Below are 18152 nucleotides of genomic sequence, written 5' to 3'. Positions count from 1 at the left end.
ATTTGTGGAGTTGTTGAAAAATGAGTTTTAATGACTCCAACCTAAGTGTATGTAAACTTTTGAGTTCAACTGTAGATATTCCATACAAATCTGCCGTTTCCAGCTACAATAGTCATTTACAACATTAACAATGTGTACACTGTATTTCTGATCAATTTGATTTTATATTAGACAAAAAAAGTAGCTTTTCTTTCAAAAACAAGGACATTTCTAAGTGACCAAACTTTTGAATGGTAGTGTACATAATAATGGAATAAAGTCTCAGAATCAATGCACAAATTTCATTTAATTAGCTTTCAAGACCTTCAACAGAGCATACACAAACAAACAGTGACCACATATAGCTAATGTGTGTCAATGCAATCAAACATCATGAGCAACATCTGCGTTTAAACACATGCTTGAAAGCCTAAAATATACAAATACCACAAAGTGAGGTTTGTAATGTTTTACCCCATGCTTAAAAATTATTAATGCTGTATGGTATAATTAAGCAATAAGGGGGGGTGTGGTATATGGCCAATATACCACGGCTAAGGGCTGTTCTTAAACACGATGCAACGCAGAGTGCCTGGATATATTGGCCATATACCACAAACCCCAGAAGTGCCTTATTGCTATTATAAACTGGTTACCAATGTAATTAGAGCAGTTCAAATAAATGTTTTGTCATACTCGTCAGCCAATCAGCATTCAGGGCTCGAACCACCCAGTTTATAATAGACTTTATTGATACACTTCTCTCTTTACATCTTGAATAGTAAAGACAAGGGAAGTGGAACACAACAAAGTATTGCATTTCCATGTTGGTTCATCAGTAGTCATTTACACAAAATAATAAAACATATTTTTATCAAGTTGTACATGTTAACTTGACTGCTATAAATACATGCTGAAACACTTATTGAGCTAAGTGTCAATTTTTTCCCTCCCAAGCGAGCATATGTGTTTAACAGATGGTAGTGTTTAATACACTCAGGGTTTAGTCTGTGGGTATCTCACTGGTGGAAGGGAAAGGGAAGGTTGTTCTCAAGCCTTCCACTAACTTTCACGAAAGCCTCATCAGAAGCCTGCTGCAGAAGACCAGTGATGGTGAGATTGAGCTGGTTCACCACAGACATGCTCATCTCCATGACTCCAAGTTTCCAATGATCATCTGGATGGCCTGCTCAAGAATGGAGGCAATGGCGCTGGTCAGCTGTTTGAGGAGCACAGGCAGGGTGGTTATCTCCTCATAGTCATGCAGCTTCAACTGGGTTTCCTTCAGGAACTTAGTGGCACCATCCAGGAAGAACTGGACGGTGTCCCAGAAGTAGATTGACAGCACGAAAACATGCTGGCCGACAGCATCGAAGGCTTCCTCAATGTGTTTGCCTGAAGTGATGAGGTGCATGAAGATCCCGTACTTGTCTGCAAAGCTGTTCAGGGTGGATGTGATGGCAGGGAGTCTCTCCTTCAGGCCCAGGAACATGTCGTGGAGGACCTCCTTGTTGTCAGCAACCTGTAGTTTTAGATTACCGGCGTCCTTGGTAGTAACTCTGATGACCAAGATGTCAACATCATCCTCTGGGGCAGACTGTTGGATATAGGAGAAACATAAGAGTAAATAACAATTTCAAAATACTTTAGCAATAGGGTGACGTATCTGACGTGTAAATAGGCGCACAATAAATATTTTAAGATATGAAAGACACTCACAGCATAACGGCTGTAGAGTCTAGCGCTCAGCTGAGATGGGATCCTGCCCTGGAGTTCAAGACCCAATAACCCAGTGGATGGAGTAGAGATGGAAGCACTGACTCCATCTCTGCGGGCAGCATAGCGGAAGTTCACATCAGTGAAGGTTGGGCTGGTGATGTCCACATTCAGGGTGTGACGGGAGACACTAAGAAGTTGAAGAAAAACATGATAAGCATAATCAGTTATCATCTTAATTTATACTTGTGTGGTTAAGGTATTTATAATAGTAAAGCTCAGCCCTTGATTTATTTCAGACATTGAGATAATGAAGTTAAGATACTTTTTACAATATTTACCTTCCCTCATCTTGGCGTTTCTTCCTGGTATTCACAAATCAAATAAAACCAACTGTGTTAACTGATATTGAAATATCTTCAAATCTACATGTCTGTTAATATGATTAACATTGTGAGACTAAATAATGTCCCAATGGGTATTATACATTGAGAAGGGGTCTGTTAATTAAAAAGAAAGTATTACCTCATAGAGTGGGTAATCACATTCTGAATGTCCATGGTCAGGTCAGCATGGGTCAGGATAATCTTGCCAGTCAAGCCCAGGGCTTCATTATCAACATTTGCTTTGATGGAAGCTTTTGAAAGTAGTTAGAGTTACAAATCATTTGAATAACAATTTACAGTAAAAGATCAGTGACAATATGATTCGTTTTTCATCTATTACTTTAAAATAATGCCAATTTCAAAGAAATTTACCATCCATGTCATAATCCAGGAGAACAATGGCAGAGGTAGCAGATGACTTGAGTGTGGCTTTGAAAACAGGGGAGTCACCCTCCAACTCAGCTGCCATATCTGTGGTGTACACAGGAGTGTCAATCTTGGCAGTGGTAGAGATTTTCTGCTTGGTACCTGTCATCTCGACAGCAGTCTTCTCAAAGAGGGAAATGTCACCCACGTTGCTTGGCTGAGACATGTCAATCTCAACATCAGCAGTCAGTGATGTTAATGGTGAAAAGTCAATAGTAGCCTGGGCTATATGCTTTCCATTGGTGTTGAAGGTAAGCACATTGGCCTCGTTGTTGCTCACAAATTTCAGCACTGCATACACACGGCTCACAGATGCCTCAACAGCCAGGTTCTTGTCCACATCCATCTCCAGGATAGTTGTTTCACCGTTGCCGAGTTTGGCATTGGCAATGATCTTTGAGGTGGAGCGTAGGCCATCAGCATTCAGGTAGATGTTAGCTTCATTGTCCAGAGCTCCCAAAACAGCATTGTATTCCAGGATTGTGCCATCAATGTTGCCCTTGATGGATGACTCCACAGAGATGTACTCAAGGGTTCCCTCTAGCTTCAGGCTGTGGTCAGCCTCTGCCTTGCCAATTGCTTTGATAAGGGGCAGGTTGAAATCACCTTTCAGCTTCAATGTAGAGGCAGCATTTGGCTTGGTCTTGGTGTCTGCAACAAGTTGCTGGTTGGCTTCCAGGTTGAAGATGGGCAGGGTAATCTTTGCAATGGTAGCCACAGACACCGCAGCTTCCAGTCTGTCAGTGTTCAGGCTGATTGTGCTGTCATGGTTTCCCTCAATGTGGGGATTCTCCAGAGACAGGGATGTGGCCAGCTTAAGTCCTCTTTTCGTGGTCAGGCTGCTGGTGCCATCAAGCTTGGATTTAAGAGCCTCAAAAATGGAGGCTGTGGTAGCTCCCAGGCGGAACACAAGGTCGTCCTCAGTGTAAAGTCCGGCATTGGCATTCAGATTGAAGATGGGTGACTTCAGGGAGAGTTCGGCGATCAGGTTGCCCAGAGAGTGAAACTGACTCTTCTGGTACAGGATCTTGGAATCAACATCAAGAGACTGCTCTGTGGTGGTCAAGATGTTCTTCAAGCCAGTATGCTCATACAGGTTCAGATCATTGATGGCTGGGATGCGCATTTTAAGGAAGGATAGCTTAATCTCAGGGATGCTGATAGGGGTTGTCAAGAATTCAAGATTAGCCTCACTGTTGACAGTAGCAAATATACCAGCCTCCTTTTCGTTGTTGTCAACTGTGAAGTTGTAGGAGTATTTGTACTGGTTGAAACGGGCAAGAGCCACAGTGTTGATCTGTTGAGTTTCAGGCTTGATGATGGCAAAGTAGTCGTTCTGGAGATCAATCTTGGCCACCAGTGCCTCGTTGAAGCGGAGCTTGGTGTTTCCCTTGTTCTGGAAGTCAAAGACAACCTCAATTGGATCTATCACAATGTTGAGTGAGTTGGACAGGATTCCACTGAGATCTCCAACAAGCTCTGTGTCATGGTTTGCCTTCAGTTCAATTTTCAAATATCCATAGTTAGCATTTCCAGATGCCACCAGAAGGCTGTTCTTGATCTCTGGGCCTTCTGCTTCAAACCGGGCATCAAATGCGATGTGACTGTACATGACTGCATCAGCGTTTATGGTCTGCTTCATCTTCAGAGGGACAGTGTCAGTTTCAGCGGAGATTTTCAGCTTAGCAGTGCTGGGACTGATGGCGAAGTGAAGGTCACACTTGTGTGTGACCTCGTGAAAGTTGAACATCATAGCACCATCATTTCCAACGGTCAGAGTGATTGTTGTGTCCTCCAGGCGGGCAACAGCCTTTTGGGTCACAAAGGCTCCATTGGTGAAGCGAAGGATTGGGATATTGATCTGGTGGCTGTAGGTGGTGTCCACAGAGGCAGATATTCCACCCTCCATAGCAAAGAAGGCATTATTGACAATGTCAGTCGTGTAGTGTGCAGTGGTTGCCTTGACTGTAGTCTTAGCTGAGGCCTGGGATGAGAATCCGTAGATGATCACCGATGCCTGATGTTCAACTGCAAGTGCATTGTGAATGAACTTAAAGGTCTCTGCAACAATCATGCGTCTCATTTTGGGGATGGCAACACGAACACTGGAGTTCAGGTTGAAATTGAGGATCTCAATACTGGGTGATGTGGCCTGGGTGGCCAAGAAAGCAGTGAACTGAGGAGTCATCTCATTTTCAGTGTTGTTCCAGAGCTCAGCAGAGCTCCTGATGCTGTAGACTGGGGTGATGACACTGATCTTACCATAGAGCTTGCCAAAGCAAGGGACACTGATCTCACTGGGAATGGCAGGGAGCTTGATCTCAGGGATCTGGAGAGTTGTAATCTCTAGGAGCTTTTCTGTGGCCACCTTAGGGAGGGCAGGGAAGGAGAACTCTGGGAATGTGATCTCTGGGAGAGTAATGTCAGGTAGGGTTGGCAGGTAGCTCATGGTCAGGTCTCCAAAGAAAGCATCCAAATCAAGCATCTGGATCTCAAAGTTGACAATGAAGTCGATGAGCTCTGTGACCTTCTGCTTGATATCATCAAAGGAAATGGTGGTGGCTGGCACTGTGTGGAAACCCAGGATAGTGAACTCAGGGATATCCAGCTGTGTTGGAATTTCAATCTCCTGAATCTTCTCCAGGCTGATCTTCATGGAGGGCATGGCCAGGTCTGTGAGAGGGATGGTGAATGAAGGGAAGTCCAGCTCAGCTGTCTTCAGTCCAGTAATTACTCCCTCAATGATCTGCTTGACCTCACTGACAATTTGTTGTTCACCAGCATACTTCTGGATCACCTCAAACACATTGCCGAACACCTCATTGATGATGGTGGTGACCATGGTGTAGTGTTCGCTCAGCTGCTGCAGGAATGAGATGATATAATGTCTGAGGTCCATATTGGTAATTCTCTGCTTCAGGCTGTCAGAAATTGCCTTAACGTCATTAAGGATGGCATGGTCAGCTATGTCCTTCACTGTTTTGATCATGTCTGCAACCTTGATTTCCCTCAGATGTTCAATGAAGTTAAGTGCAGATGACACAACAAAGTTGACAAACTCTCTTGAAGCCTGAAGTTTCTGTGGGATCTCAAGTGCCTTGATCAGCTCGTTTACATGAGCGGTGTATTCAGCAATAATCTTGTTGACTTCATCCACATAGGCATTGTAATCAAATGACTTCAGCTTCTGGATAACAGAGTCAAGATACTTGTTCAGCTGGTCAATCACCTGTTTGATCTCAGTAGCTTTCAAGTAGTTGATGGCTTCTTCCAGCATCTGCATTACCTTCCCTGGGATATCGATGGCCTTCAGCTTGTTAACAAGGACCTGAATTGTTTCACCAATTTTTAACTGCTTAATGAGGTCCACAACCTTCTCCAGGACTGCTTCAACCTTCTTGTCAACATCATATTTGACAATCAGTTCTGTCAACTTGGCATGGAAAGCATTCAACTTACCAAAGATGTCGAAATCCTGAATCACTTCCTTGACAGGCTCAATAGCCTTGCTGAATCTTTGCCAATCTTGCTGAAACTGATCTATCAGCTGCTCAACATAAGCTTCCAAGTTGAGGGAGGTAATGCAGTTCCTCAGATCCTCAACAAATTGGGTTCTGTCAAAGTTCTCAATGAACTGCTTCAATTCACTCACTGCGTTTTCAAGCTTAGCCTTGATTTCAAACTGTGCATCAATGTCGTGCAGGAGTGCAATGCTGCTGTCCTTCAGTTTCTGCATGTCTATCTGCTTGATCAGCTCTTCAATGGCATCAATGACAGCTATGATAATTGTAGTTAATTCATACTCCTTGTTGATGGCATTCAGCTCCTGGTTGAGCCTCTGGATGACAGTTTCAGATAGGCTGCCACTCGCAATCATATCCTTGGTAACATCAACAATTCCCTGAATGCGGGATGACAGATCAATCAGCAGGTTTTCAAAAGCTGTCTTGAGGTTCACCAGAAAGGCCTCTAGGTCTTCCAGAGAGACGGCATACACCTGGGTGAGGGTAATCAGGTCCTGTTTGAGCTGGACAGCCTTGCCTTCAAGATTCAGTTTGGTAACAAAGTCACTCACATGCTGGGGCAGTGCCTCAAGCTTAGCCTTGACCTCTTCACTGTTAATGTAATTCTGCAGTTTCTCTGCCATGCTCACAATAGTGATCTTGATGTTTTCCAGGATTGCAGGCAAACTTTCAAGGAAGGGCAGGTTAATCAAGTGACTGTCAGTGTTCTTATCATATTTCAGGAAACCAGAAATTGTGAATTCCTGCTCTTCACTGGCAGCTGTGTTCAGGAGGCCGGTGAGGAGGGTTGCAGACAGCTCCAGTCCAAGCCTTTCAGCATTGTTGTAGGCACTCACTTCCTGATTGAGAGCATGGTTGTTCACCTTGGACTTCACCCCGAGTGTGGCTTTCTGCTCCTGGGGAGTCAAAAGTGTGTCCATCTTGTTGTCCAGTGTGGTCTCCAGGGAGAAGCCATTGTCCAGCTGCTGAGTTATGGAGGCTCTGCATTCATGAGAGCTGGCAAAAGCCAGGGGCTGTGCTTTAAGAAGGAACTTTCCATAGAGCTGAGCACTCTGCTTGCCATACAAGGTCAGGTCACCATCAGCATTGAAGATGGCGTCAAGATTGAAGTCAAAAGGAATAATGCTGGCACGGATGGTGTTGTCGAAGCGGAAAGGCTGGGAGTTGAAGCGGGCATCATTTTGAATCCTTGCAGCAAGGCCAACAATTTCAAGCTCAGTGTTGTGGCTCATGTGAGCACCAAGGAGCTTTCCAGTAGTGCTGCACTTAGCATTAGCGGTCAAGTCTGCATAGTTGATCTCATAGGTGTGTTTGAGCTCTTCCTCACCATAGGCTGCCTTTAGGCTTCCAGTAAAGTCAATTTTGTAGACCACTGCCTTTAGCTGAGCCTTGTTGACTAGGTTGGCTTCCAGCAGTTTCAGGTCATTGTTCACATTTACAGAGGCAGTGTAGTCCTGAAGGTCAATGGTGATGTCATGTGTATAGGAAGTGCTCTCGCTGACAATGGCCTCAGCCTTTGAGGTGAAGGCAAGGGTGAAGAGAGTGATGGTCAGTGCGTTGGCATTCTCAACCTTCATGTCATTCAATGCACTCTTGGTCTCAATGGACAGAGTAGCCTTGGAGGAATCAATTCCACCGTTGAAGGTGTTCTCCATGGTGAACGGGCCCTGCAGGGTGGTTGTTCCGCTTGTGGCCAGGCCATCCTTGTTCATTGTCAGGGTAGCTTTGTGTGCAGCTTTGTTCTCAAGCAGCTTTACAGTGGCATCACTGTTTACAGCCAGGCCATTGACATCCAGGGAGGCAGTGAGAAGAGAGTATATGCGATTCGTTGAGTATTCAGTGTTGGTCTCCATCTTGATTGTGACTGCTCCAGAGCCAACAGAACCATCAACCTGGTTGTGGATATTCATGCCAAGGGCATTGGTGTCACATTTCAGGGACAGCATGTTATCCTTGAACACAAGTTCAGCAGCATGGGTCAGGATGTCTTCGAATGCATTCGTGTTAGATACAACAGACAGCTCGCCATTGGCAAAGGATGCAGCAATGGTGTTCTGGGCCTTAAGAATTGTTGAATCAATTATCAGGGAAGATTCAATCACTGCCTCTGGTCTGAATGGGAAGATGGTAAAAGACTGGGTGGTGATTGTGGTGCCATAGACAGGTCCTGCTTTGACTGTTCCCTCCAAGTTGCTATCACCAGAGATCTTCAGTGTTGGAGTCAGTATTGACACTTCAGTATTGAAGCCAACTTGGCCGGTGTGCTCTAGATTTACATTCAGACCCATGGGGCTTGTTGCTTCGATTTTGCTGCTGGATTTCACATTGATCTTGTTGTCTGTAACAGTGCCAACTTCCCTTATGCTAATGCTGGCATCAATGAGCTTGTGGCTCACGGAGGTCTTCACATGGGCCTTGATGGAATCAGCAGGAGTGGTGGCAAGCAATCCAGATCCTATTTACAACACAGAAGGAACAATTATTGATTATTGCACAACTAAACATGTTCCAGATGGTGTAATTCTCAATTAAATACAAAGGCATTAGAAAATGTCTGGAGGTGGTACACTACCTTCAATCTTGATGCACAGGAGTTCCATTGAGCAGCTGCCTGTCACATCAAACTTGGCAGAATAGCTTGGTGTCTCAACGGCATCTTTGCCAGCAGACACTGAGCCCTCCAAGTTGTAGAAGTTGCTCTTCACCTTTGTGGACAGCTGAGCTTTTCCAAAGAGGGGCACAAACACATCAAGGGTCTCTGGGATGAAAAGCTCAGGGATGGGGATCGCCATGGATGCAATGTCCAAGCCAAGTTGGGGCAGAGCCAGGTGTGGTGTGGTCAGTGCAGCTGGGAAGTTCAGCTCCTCAGATGATTTTCCACCAAGAGGGAGGGGAATGGCGATGAAGATATGCTCATTGTTGAAGTGGTAAGCAGCTGTGGCCTCGCTGTTTAAGAAAATTATATTTAATCATGAATTAATCATGGAATCCAAAAAAAATCAGTTAATGTATTGATAGAAAATTATTCTTATGGAAGTTGATTGATGTAACTTACGCATTCAGGAACAGTTTCTCAGGCAGAGTCATCTCTGGCATCCCAGGGACTCTCAGGTTCTGCAGGTATGGGATATCAGCAGCATATTTCTCCAGGTAGTTGTTGGTTGCCTGTAATATAAATATATAGTCATATATTAAGTTTAGAGAGGACAAAATATTGATCAGACGATTAAAGTATTTTTGTTTAAGTATTACCTCCACGGACTTGGTGAGGATGTGACGGACCTTCATGTCGGTCTGGCCCACCTGCTGATCAAGAACATCACTGACTGTCTTCTGGATTGCCTCGGCATGAGGTAGGATGTTCTGGATCTCAGAATTCATGTCAGACTTGACCTCAGCCACAATCTTCTCGTCATCTACAAAGTAGGAGTAATTCATTGTAAATTAAATTACATTTTAATAACTTTCCCATGATTACTTGACATTTAAAGCCTGGCAAAGCTCTCAGAAATGTAAAGTTAAAGTTGATCAAGAAGCAAAACAATTCATCGTACAAAGGTTGGTCGATATTGAAAGCCTGCATACCATATTTTAGGGTGATCTTTTGCACTGAGGTGGTCTCTGGGAGCTTGATGTCACTCTCAAGCTCAAGTTCCAGTTCCTCACCACGCTTCACGTTGGCTGTAACTGTGGCATCAGCCTTGATTGAAGGGACAAGCAGCTGCACCTGCAGCATAGCATCCTTCATGGCCTCAATTCTGCATAGAAAACCATGAGTCAGTTGGAATTTGGAAGAAAGGGAAAACAGAAGAAACCAAAACAGGGAAGTACTTTGTGGGGTAGCATTGTCAGCTTACTTAGCGCGGCCAACCAGGGACAGCTGAGGGATGTTCTTGTTGATGAGGTCAATGGAGATGGAGTGTATTCCTTTGCCCTTGGTGTTGCCATCCACAACGCCCAGTCTGATTCCAGCCTCTAAGTCAAAGTCAGGGATCTGGATGTCGGTGGTGATGACATTCTTCCTCCTGTTGTACTTCACAGTGGCTGTGGCCTCAGTGGGGTCAGCACCTGTGTCCAGGATAAACTGAATAAGTTAGTCACCAAGGAAAAGGTTGTACGGTAGAAATGGAAGGACTGTGTTACTCTAAAAGAGGGCTTTTGTAACTTAGAGCTAGCTATACCTTCTGCCTTCAGGACCATCTTTACAGTGTCAACTTTCTGACGACCTTCTTCTCCCTCCCTGACGATTTCGTAGCCGATGGTGGCCGTGTATTCAGTGACCTCACCAGTGGGGTGGAGCTCCACAGCAAGCCTATAGAAAATGTTTAATTTCCAAAAGTTATGGCTGAGATCAATTTCTACCTGAAAATAGGAAAACATAAATGGAGCATATGTTAAAATGTATTTGCATCGAACTAGTACTTACTTGCTATCTCCGGTAAAGGGGAAATAGGGTGCTGTGTCATGGGAGCTAGCATCAGAGTACTGAAGGGTGGTGCAGTACTTCATACCAGCTAAGAATGGAGTGCACTCAGACACATCAATTCTGTCCTCTACCAGAGACGGGATGGGTTTCACTCCAGCAGAAGTCACTTCGAACAGCTTGTTGCTATAATAGGGGTCGTGGAAAGGAAATGTTTAGGCTCTGATAAATATTGGTCATCAAGTATTATCTGAATGACACTCTGACACTTACGTGATGCTGATGAGCTTGGCAGGACCCTGAGGAGCAGGGATGGTCAGCTTGACCTGGTTGTCGGCCATGGCGATCTTAGCGCTGAGCCCACTCTCGTGGTATAGGCTGGTGTGCATCTCCAGGCCAGAGAGAAGGTACTCAGGAATGTGGGAACCAACCCGGGCCACAAACTCAATTCCAGCGGAGGGCATGAAGGAGACCTCGCTCTGTGGGAAAGGGATCAGTCAAAGTATATTATATAGATATGCAAAAAGACTGACGGACTTCACATGTATTAGGGTTACTACAAATAGAAAACAGATCAGTGAAAATAAATATAGAAGTTTACCATGTCGGGTGTAATGTGTAGTCCTCCCTTGATGCCAGGGGTGAAGGTACCAGACAGGGCAATCTTCAGTGGCACACCAGTGGCAGTTGGCAGGAAGAATTCGTTATCCATGAAGATGTAATGGGCGAAGACTTCATTGTCAGTGTTGGTCATCAGTCCCTTCATAAGCTGTGGAACACGTACAGTTGAAGTCAGAAGTTGACATACACCTTAGCCAAATACATTTAAACTCGGATTTTCACAATTCCTGACATTTAATCCGAATAAAAATTCCCCAAAAATTTCTAGGAGACAGAACGCGTCTCATTCCTTAGCAGTGTGACGGCTGCATGGTCCCATGGTGTTTATACTTGCGTACTATTGTTTGTACAGATGAACGTGGTACCTTCAGGCGTTTGAAAATTGGTCCCAAGGATGAACCAGACTTGCGGAGGTCTACAATTTTTTTTTATGAGGTCTTGGATGATTTCTTTTGATTTTCCCATGATGTCAAGCAAAGACGCACTGAGTTTGAAGGTAGGCCTTGAAATACATCCACAGGTACACCTCCAATTGACTCAAATGATGTCAATTAGCCTATCAGAAGCTTCTAAAGCCATGACATCATTTTCTGGAATTTTACAAGCAGTTTAAAGGCACGGTCAACTTAGTGTATGTAAACTTCTGACCCACTGGAATTGTGATACAGTGAATTATAAGTTAAATAATCTGTCTGTAAACAATTGTTAGAAAAATTACTTGTGTCATGCACAAAGTAGATGTCCTAACCGACTTGCCAAAACTAAAGTTTGTTAACAAGAAAGTTGTGGAGTGGTTGAAAAACGAGTTTTAATGTCTCCAACCAAAGTGTATGTAAACTTCCGACTTCAACTGTAGATTTCAGGGTTAGGGTAGTTTACATTTTTGATCATTAAATGTCATTCTTGTCAGATTAATTAACCTATAGACTCAAAAACTATCATTAATGTCTATGTGAATTGATAGTTTCACTTTTATGTATCTTGTACATACATCTGTGGGGAACATCTTGAGTACGTTGTCAATCATCAGACCAGCAGAGTAGGCCATCTTCTCCATCTCATTGGTCTTCAGGTATCCAAGTTCATTTCCCAGCAGTCTCAGGTAAACCATAGCCTCAGGGGACTCCTGAGTCCTCAGATCCCTGACCAGTTTGTTGAGGTTGCGGCCGATTTCTCTCATGATGTTCTGGGAAGCCTACAGAATATTTTTTTACGAGGAAAGAAGCAGTTAGCTTATGCTACAATGAAATAATTAGCATCAAAATCGCACAAATTAAAATGTTCAGTAAGGAAAGAGAAAGAACGGTTTTGAATACCTGTCTCTTCATTCTGTCTTTCTTCAGAGCGGGCATCATCCTCTTCATGACCTCATTGACCTGCAGGGGCATCTTGTCAGAAACGAAGTAGACGGTCTTTAGAACTGTGTCAGGGAAGAATCCGTTCTCTCCGAACAAAGCCTCAACAGTTGGCTCAAGTCCTTTGCCTTCCATGCCAACCTTACAAGTAAAGAGAATGTTCACCATGAGACTGATAGAAAAAGAAGTGTATATTCTGTAAAAAAAAAAACATCATCCCAATAAGAGGCTTAGGGAAACAATTTATATTGTATTTTTTACCTCCACCATGTCAACACTGTAGCCAAAGGCCTTCAGGGTCATCTCCAGCATGACTTCCTTGGGCAGATAGCTGGTGCCCTCGAAGAGCATATTTCCTTGCACAGATCCAATCATGTAGTTGCGGGAGAACTTGGTGGGATCCATGACAGTTCCAACCTCATTTCCCTGCAGGGCATCAAGAATCTTCTGTCTCAGCCTTTAATGGAAGGAATAATTTATTACATGGTCAAACCTATGATGAGGAGGGAACAACCGAACAGAATATTTCTGTTAGCTGAGGCAGTAAATACTGCAGATGATATCTCTCACGTACTCCTGGGTCTCGGCTGCTGTGGATGCCAGTATATTAGTCAGGTGGGAGATGACAAAGCTCTTGGCCTGCTGGTCTTCTTCGATGGGCAGAGCGGCGGCCAGCTGAGCCAGTTCAGCAGGCTGGGGGTCCTTCATCAGCACCAGGTAGGCAGCAACACGCTTCTGCAGGGGGCTAGCACCACTCAAAAGAACCTGCATGAGCACCTCTCTGCCCTGTAAACAGGAGAATGTGTATAACAGTTCTGCAGTGAACGAAGAGTTGATGGTTTCCATATACATTTTTTAAAGCTAATAGGAAAAGAGTGAGTTACCTCCTCAGGGACAGGGGTCTGTCTGAATGCCTGAATGGCAGCCTGTTGGACTTCCAGGGAAGCGCCGGGCTCATTTACACACTGGATCACAGCAGACTTCAGGGCAGGACTGGCGGCTCCCATGGCTGCAGCCATGTTACCAATAACCTGTGGAGCAGAAGGAAGCAAACATGAATTATTCTGATTCAAATTGTTGCTGTGTGAGTAAACCTGAAAAAGCTATGGGGAGCGATGGAACACTCACCCTCAGGGCCAGGAAGTTCTGCTCCTTGTCACCGGTGCAGTCACCCAGCTGGGCAACAGCAAACTCAGCCACAGCCTCGATCTCAGGGGTCACTTTGCCCTCGGCCTTGTAGAATCTGAAGAGGAACACATTGTCAGAATTTCATTGTCTGCATCTGCTTAGTTCCATTTAGAAAATATGTTGCTTTAAAATGTCTGTTTACCTCTTGACAACATTGCTCAGGGCATACAGGATAGGCTTGCTCTGCTTGTACCGTGCCATAGCCAGCATGTCGTTGACCAGGAGGGCAGAGGGGTTGGGGACCAGTCCCATAGCGAACACGACGGCATCAACCTCAAAGGCAGAGTTGTCAAAGGTCCTGAGGATCTGCATGATGGCACTGCTGCACTCTGGGGTACCGCACTGGGCCAGAACCTGGTAGGTCAAGGGTCCGGACACCTTCAGGGCCTCGGGGATAGCAGGGCTCAGGGTCTCAGCCTTCATTCCACGGACCATGCTCACAAGCTGCTGGAAGAGGTGGGCTCTCTTCTCACCGTTGGACAGAGTGGCCAGTTCCCTCAGGACGGCCAGAGGAGCATCCTTGTCCTGAACAACGCTCTTGTCCTCAGCAGCCTCCATTGGCAGACCCTTGAGGTTGGCCACATCTGCAAGAAGATAAAGTCAGTTTTGACACTGAGTGGGTGAAATCCTTTTTCAGTCATCTTCATAATTAGAATGCAATGTAAGGGATACTTACTGTGGTCAAAAACTCTCTCATTGTATGTGGAAACCTCCAGCAGAGTCAGGAACTGCTTGCCAACGTTGGTAACTCCATACTCTCCCCTGTGGAAAGCCAAAGAGATGATAAAGACTTATGCAACATCTCTTAACATTGCAGGTACGTATTTCATAAAACATTACAGGCATAATGTTTTACACACTTGTGAGAGAAAGGCACCAGGATGTGCTTCTCAGTGCAGGCACCAGAGATCATGTGCTTCTTGTCATTGTCAAACTTGTAGTTGCAGGTCTGGGAGCTTCTGATCAGCTGAGCAAGAGGATAGTGCTGTAGGAGGAGAAATTATTATTGTTTACGGTTTTTTGTAAAGTTCAAAAGTGAATAAGGAGTAATATTAGTTGTCATTTCAGCTACTGGAGCGGAGAAAGATAATTACTTTGAAGGGTTTTTGTAAAGGAGTTAAAAAGTGAATTAGGATTAATAAATTATTTTGGGTTTATTTCATGATCTAACCAGCAACTTCTACTTTCTTGCAGTCTTACCATGCCAGAGATGAGGGCCAGGGGGCTGGTGTGGTCCCTCTGGGGGATGAAGTGGTCACATTTGGACAAGTCCCTGTTGAGAGTGATGTCAGTAGCGATGTCCTCCATGGCGTTGACTATGTAGTTGGTCTTGCACATGCCGTGGATGGTGGGCTGAGGGGAAAGTCAATGATCCTTGTCATATTTAAATAAATATAAATACTGATTTATGTTTTCTGAAAAACTGAATGGGACATATTGCTCTCTGCAGAGCCATGAACATAATTTTCTTGGCTAGTCTTGTACCTTGTAGTGCATCACGTCGGCGTGCCAACAGTACTTTCATTTATTATTTCTTTATTACACAATAATTACATTTTTGTTTCTTGGATTCACTAAAACAAGCACCAATATGTACCATTGTCTACCAGGTAGTTTCCAATTGTATTGAATAATATGGATTAATAAGGTACACACTGTTAGTAATAAAGTACCCATTAGAGTAATAAAGTACTCAATAAGAAATGACTTGCTCATATCACTGAAACTACACTGTAATACAAAGTGTGTAGTTATGATTAGGGTGTTTTCTGAGAAGATCAACATACCATTTTCTTGTTGTTCTCCTCTTCCAGCAGGGGCACTGCAAGGGCAGAGACGATACCTCTCTTGATGTTCAGGATGGTCATGGACTCATCCTCCTCAGGGTACAGTTTCACATCGTACACTCCCTCAACCACAACCTTCAGAGGATGTCTGAGCAGGGAGAGAGAGGTGAAAGGTTGGTTACCAGTTGTTAACTCCAAATTACAATGTGCTTAATAGAAGAGAGGACAAGGAATTTTTAACAAATATTGGGGACAAGGGTTGGGTTAGGGCATGTGTGACAGCCTTGGGGGCTTACTTCTCCATGGCAGCAGCGAAGGCATCAGATCCAGGTGCAGGTCCGAACACAGGGTTGCCCTCTGCGTCCATATTGACAACCTCACTCAAGCTACAGCCTGTGGTACGCAGGATGTAGCTGCAAGACTGAGGAACTTCAATCTCAACCTGTAGGTGGAGACAAAGAGGTCACAATGTTTACTAATTCTGCAAATATAGGAGACCGGACAGCATGACAGCATGAGAACTTGTGGGCTACCCTTTGTAATTATAACATGCTAGCTTGCGTTCAAATTTGCTAGAAATTGCTGTCGTTCTCTCATTGCAAACAATGACATTCAGTTTTTTTATGAGTCACCAGTATGTACACAGCATAACTTTTATGTTACTGTAATATTGATGGGCTTACCTTGCAAGAGCCCTTTGGTCCGTTCCTGAGGCTGGAAGCTCCATTCATGGCATTCAGGGACTCTGCTTCATATTGGTATTCATATTTGTGAAGGCTCTTATACCTTTTTGCCACTAGGGTGGAGGACAGAAATATATTGCAAAGTTAACACAGATAGTTAATTATATTCCAAACAAGCTCATCTACTACTGCTTAACACATAGAATTGGACTCTTTATTGATCTTGGTAGTAATTGTTGGGTGTGCGTCCGATGGCAATAAATAGCCTGCTTTCTGTTAGAGCTAAAACAAAGCCTTTGTGATTTTTCACTTACGTAAGCATGTTGGATTTTCTTCTTCAGCATTGTCTTGGGCATCTTTAAGGGAAAGATGCATAAGTACGTTTCTTTTGAAATACAATGTATTTGAAAATGTGACTAGCGACTGTCTTGCTTATTAGTCTATGAAAAATGTTAAACGAGATATTGACCTGATCATTTTAAAGGCAGACAATTCCAAGGTGCTACCACACCTTTAACCTTTAAAATGTACAATATTTGATGCACATTTCTGTAAAAGAATGTAATACATCTTTCTTAAATGTGTGGTGTAAAATGTTGGGATTGGGAAGAGGGGCGAAAGATGAGGAAAGTTGGAAAGGGATTTATATTGGGCAGGGGGCGGCAACAGCGGGGATTACTTTTGTCCCCCCAAAGTTTTTGTTGTTAAATTGTTGTTGTTTTGTCATAAAAGCCTGTAAAATCAACAGGAATTCAGAGAAAAATGAGTTAAATTTAGGAAATCTGTTCCCAAGTATTCCCACAAATAAAAAAAAGAGACGTATGTGATCAACTCAATGTAATCAAGATATAAAATGTATTGTTATTTTGCAAATACAATATCTTTTTGGCCTTAGTTGTGGTCAATTTGCAGTGTACAAATTATTATAACTGTGTTCCTGACCATCCGCTCTGACAAAAAACGTCCTGCGGCTGAATATAGGTGCCTACCCCTGATATAGGGTAATGTAAGATGCTTCTACTTTGTGACGTGATATATTAACATTTCAATACATACAACTTTTCATACAAAATAGGTTTATTTGACATCATTTTGGCATCTGTTGAAAACTATAAACCTCTCCAAATTAAAACATATGATAAGTGTTACAAAAACCTTTTTCTATAGACAGTTAAACAACCACGTTTTCCAGAAGCAGGGAAAGGTCAGAAAGGTACTTACAGGCCAAGGCAAGGGTGCTCAGAAGTAGCAAAAGGCAGAGCTTTGCGTCCCCCATGATGGGTTCGTTGAAGCTCTTTTCCTTAAGGTTTGAGAGTACTCAGTCGAGACTGATTCCTTAACCCCAGCACAATGTTTTTATACCCCGAGAGACGGGAGGGGTTGGTGGGAGTCACAGACAGTACTGATGTCCATGCTCCAAAGTCCATCCCACCCATCCCTTTGGAGGGACACAGGCGAGTGGCTGTTCATGGATTCCAAGCATCTGTAAACATGATCTATTAGTCATATATATTTTGTTAATCATATAGATTTAAGCAGATATGATACACTAACAAGACATTTCTTTTGTTCGTTCCCCCCTCAACACACACACACGGACACAACTTATTTCCACAACATACTACCTATGTTTTTAAGTACATACTGGTATATAGCCACATTGAACTTGTTTTTATTCAATCTTTTTGTATTCTGTGCTTTTTTATATACACCACCGTTCAAAAGTTTGGGGTCACTTAGAAATGTCCTTGTTTTTGAAAGAAAAGCACATTTTTTTGTCCATTAAAATAACATAAAATTGATCAGAAATACAGTGTAGACATTGTTAATGTTGTAAATGACTATTGTAGCTGGAAACAGCTGATTTTTAATGGAATATCTACATAGGCGTACAGAGGCCCATTGTCAACAACCATCACTCCTGTGTTCCAATGGCACGTTGTGTTAGCTAATCCAAGTTTATCATTTTAAAAGGCTAATTGATCATTAGAAAACCCTTTGCAATTATGTTAGCACTGCTGAAAACTGTTGTCACACCCTGATCTGTTTCACCTGTCTTGTGAT

General features: G+C 43.6%; 1 protein-coding gene across 2 annotated transcripts; it reads right to left on the bottom strand.

Moving 5' to 3' along the window:
- Window positions 1-267: 267 nt before the first annotated feature.
- On the bottom strand, window positions 268-17465 carry apobb.1 (apolipoprotein Bb, tandem duplicate 1). Of its 2 annotated transcripts, XM_014143936.3 has the most exons (29): window positions 17310-17464; window positions 16403-16444; window positions 16089-16201; window positions 15702-15847; window positions 15406-15553; window positions 14819-14971; window positions 14479-14603; window positions 14295-14380; window positions 13761-14202; window positions 13559-13673; window positions 13315-13461; window positions 13005-13216; window positions 12692-12887; window positions 12392-12571; window positions 12067-12270; window positions 11056-11223; window positions 10728-10933; window positions 10458-10640; window positions 10213-10343; window positions 9889-10099; window positions 9617-9789; window positions 9284-9447; window positions 9087-9196; window positions 8604-8977; window positions 2454-8486; window positions 2221-2332; window positions 2037-2060; window positions 1699-1885; window positions 268-1576 (listed from the first exon to the last, which is right to left on the bottom strand). In XM_014143936.3, the coding sequence occupies exons 1-29, from the start codon at window positions 17362-17364 to the stop codon at window positions 1124-1126; spliced, it is 10893 nt and encodes a 3630-aa protein (XP_013999411.3). In that variant the 5' UTR covers window positions 17365-17464; the 3' UTR covers window positions 268-1123. The 2 variants fall into 2 exon arrangements, with proteins under 2 accessions (XP_013999411.3, XP_013999412.3); XM_014143937.3 differs by lacking the exon at window positions 2037-2060 and having other exon boundaries at window positions 17310-17465.
- Window positions 17466-18152: the final 687 nt, after the last annotated feature.

The sequence above is a fragment of the Salmo salar genome, chromosome 15 (assembly GCF_965601325.2).
Source record: "Salmo salar chromosome 15, fSalSal1, whole genome shotgun sequence".
Lineage (NCBI taxonomy): Eukaryota > Metazoa > Chordata > Actinopteri > Salmoniformes > Salmonidae > Salmo > Salmo salar.
Note: the sequence above shows the minus strand (reverse complement) of the source record. Positions and strands in the feature narration are given on the sequence as shown.

What these genes read in the sequence shown, in the direction of transcription:
- apobb.1 (XM_014143936.3), bottom strand. Translation starts at nt 17,364, where the DNA reads ATGGGGGACGCAAAGCTCTGCCTTTTGCTACTTCTGAGCACCCTTGCC. An exon ending in AGAAAATCCAACATGCTTAC is followed by an intron (nt 16,202 to 16,402) that starts GTAAGTGAAAAA and finishes CCTCCACCCTAG; the next exon opens with TGGCAAAAAGGTATAAGAGC. An exon ending in AGACCCCTGTCCCTGAGGAG is followed by an intron (nt 13,217 to 13,314) that starts GTAACTCACTCT and finishes TCCTGTTTACAG; the next exon opens with GGCAGAGAGGTGCTCATGCA.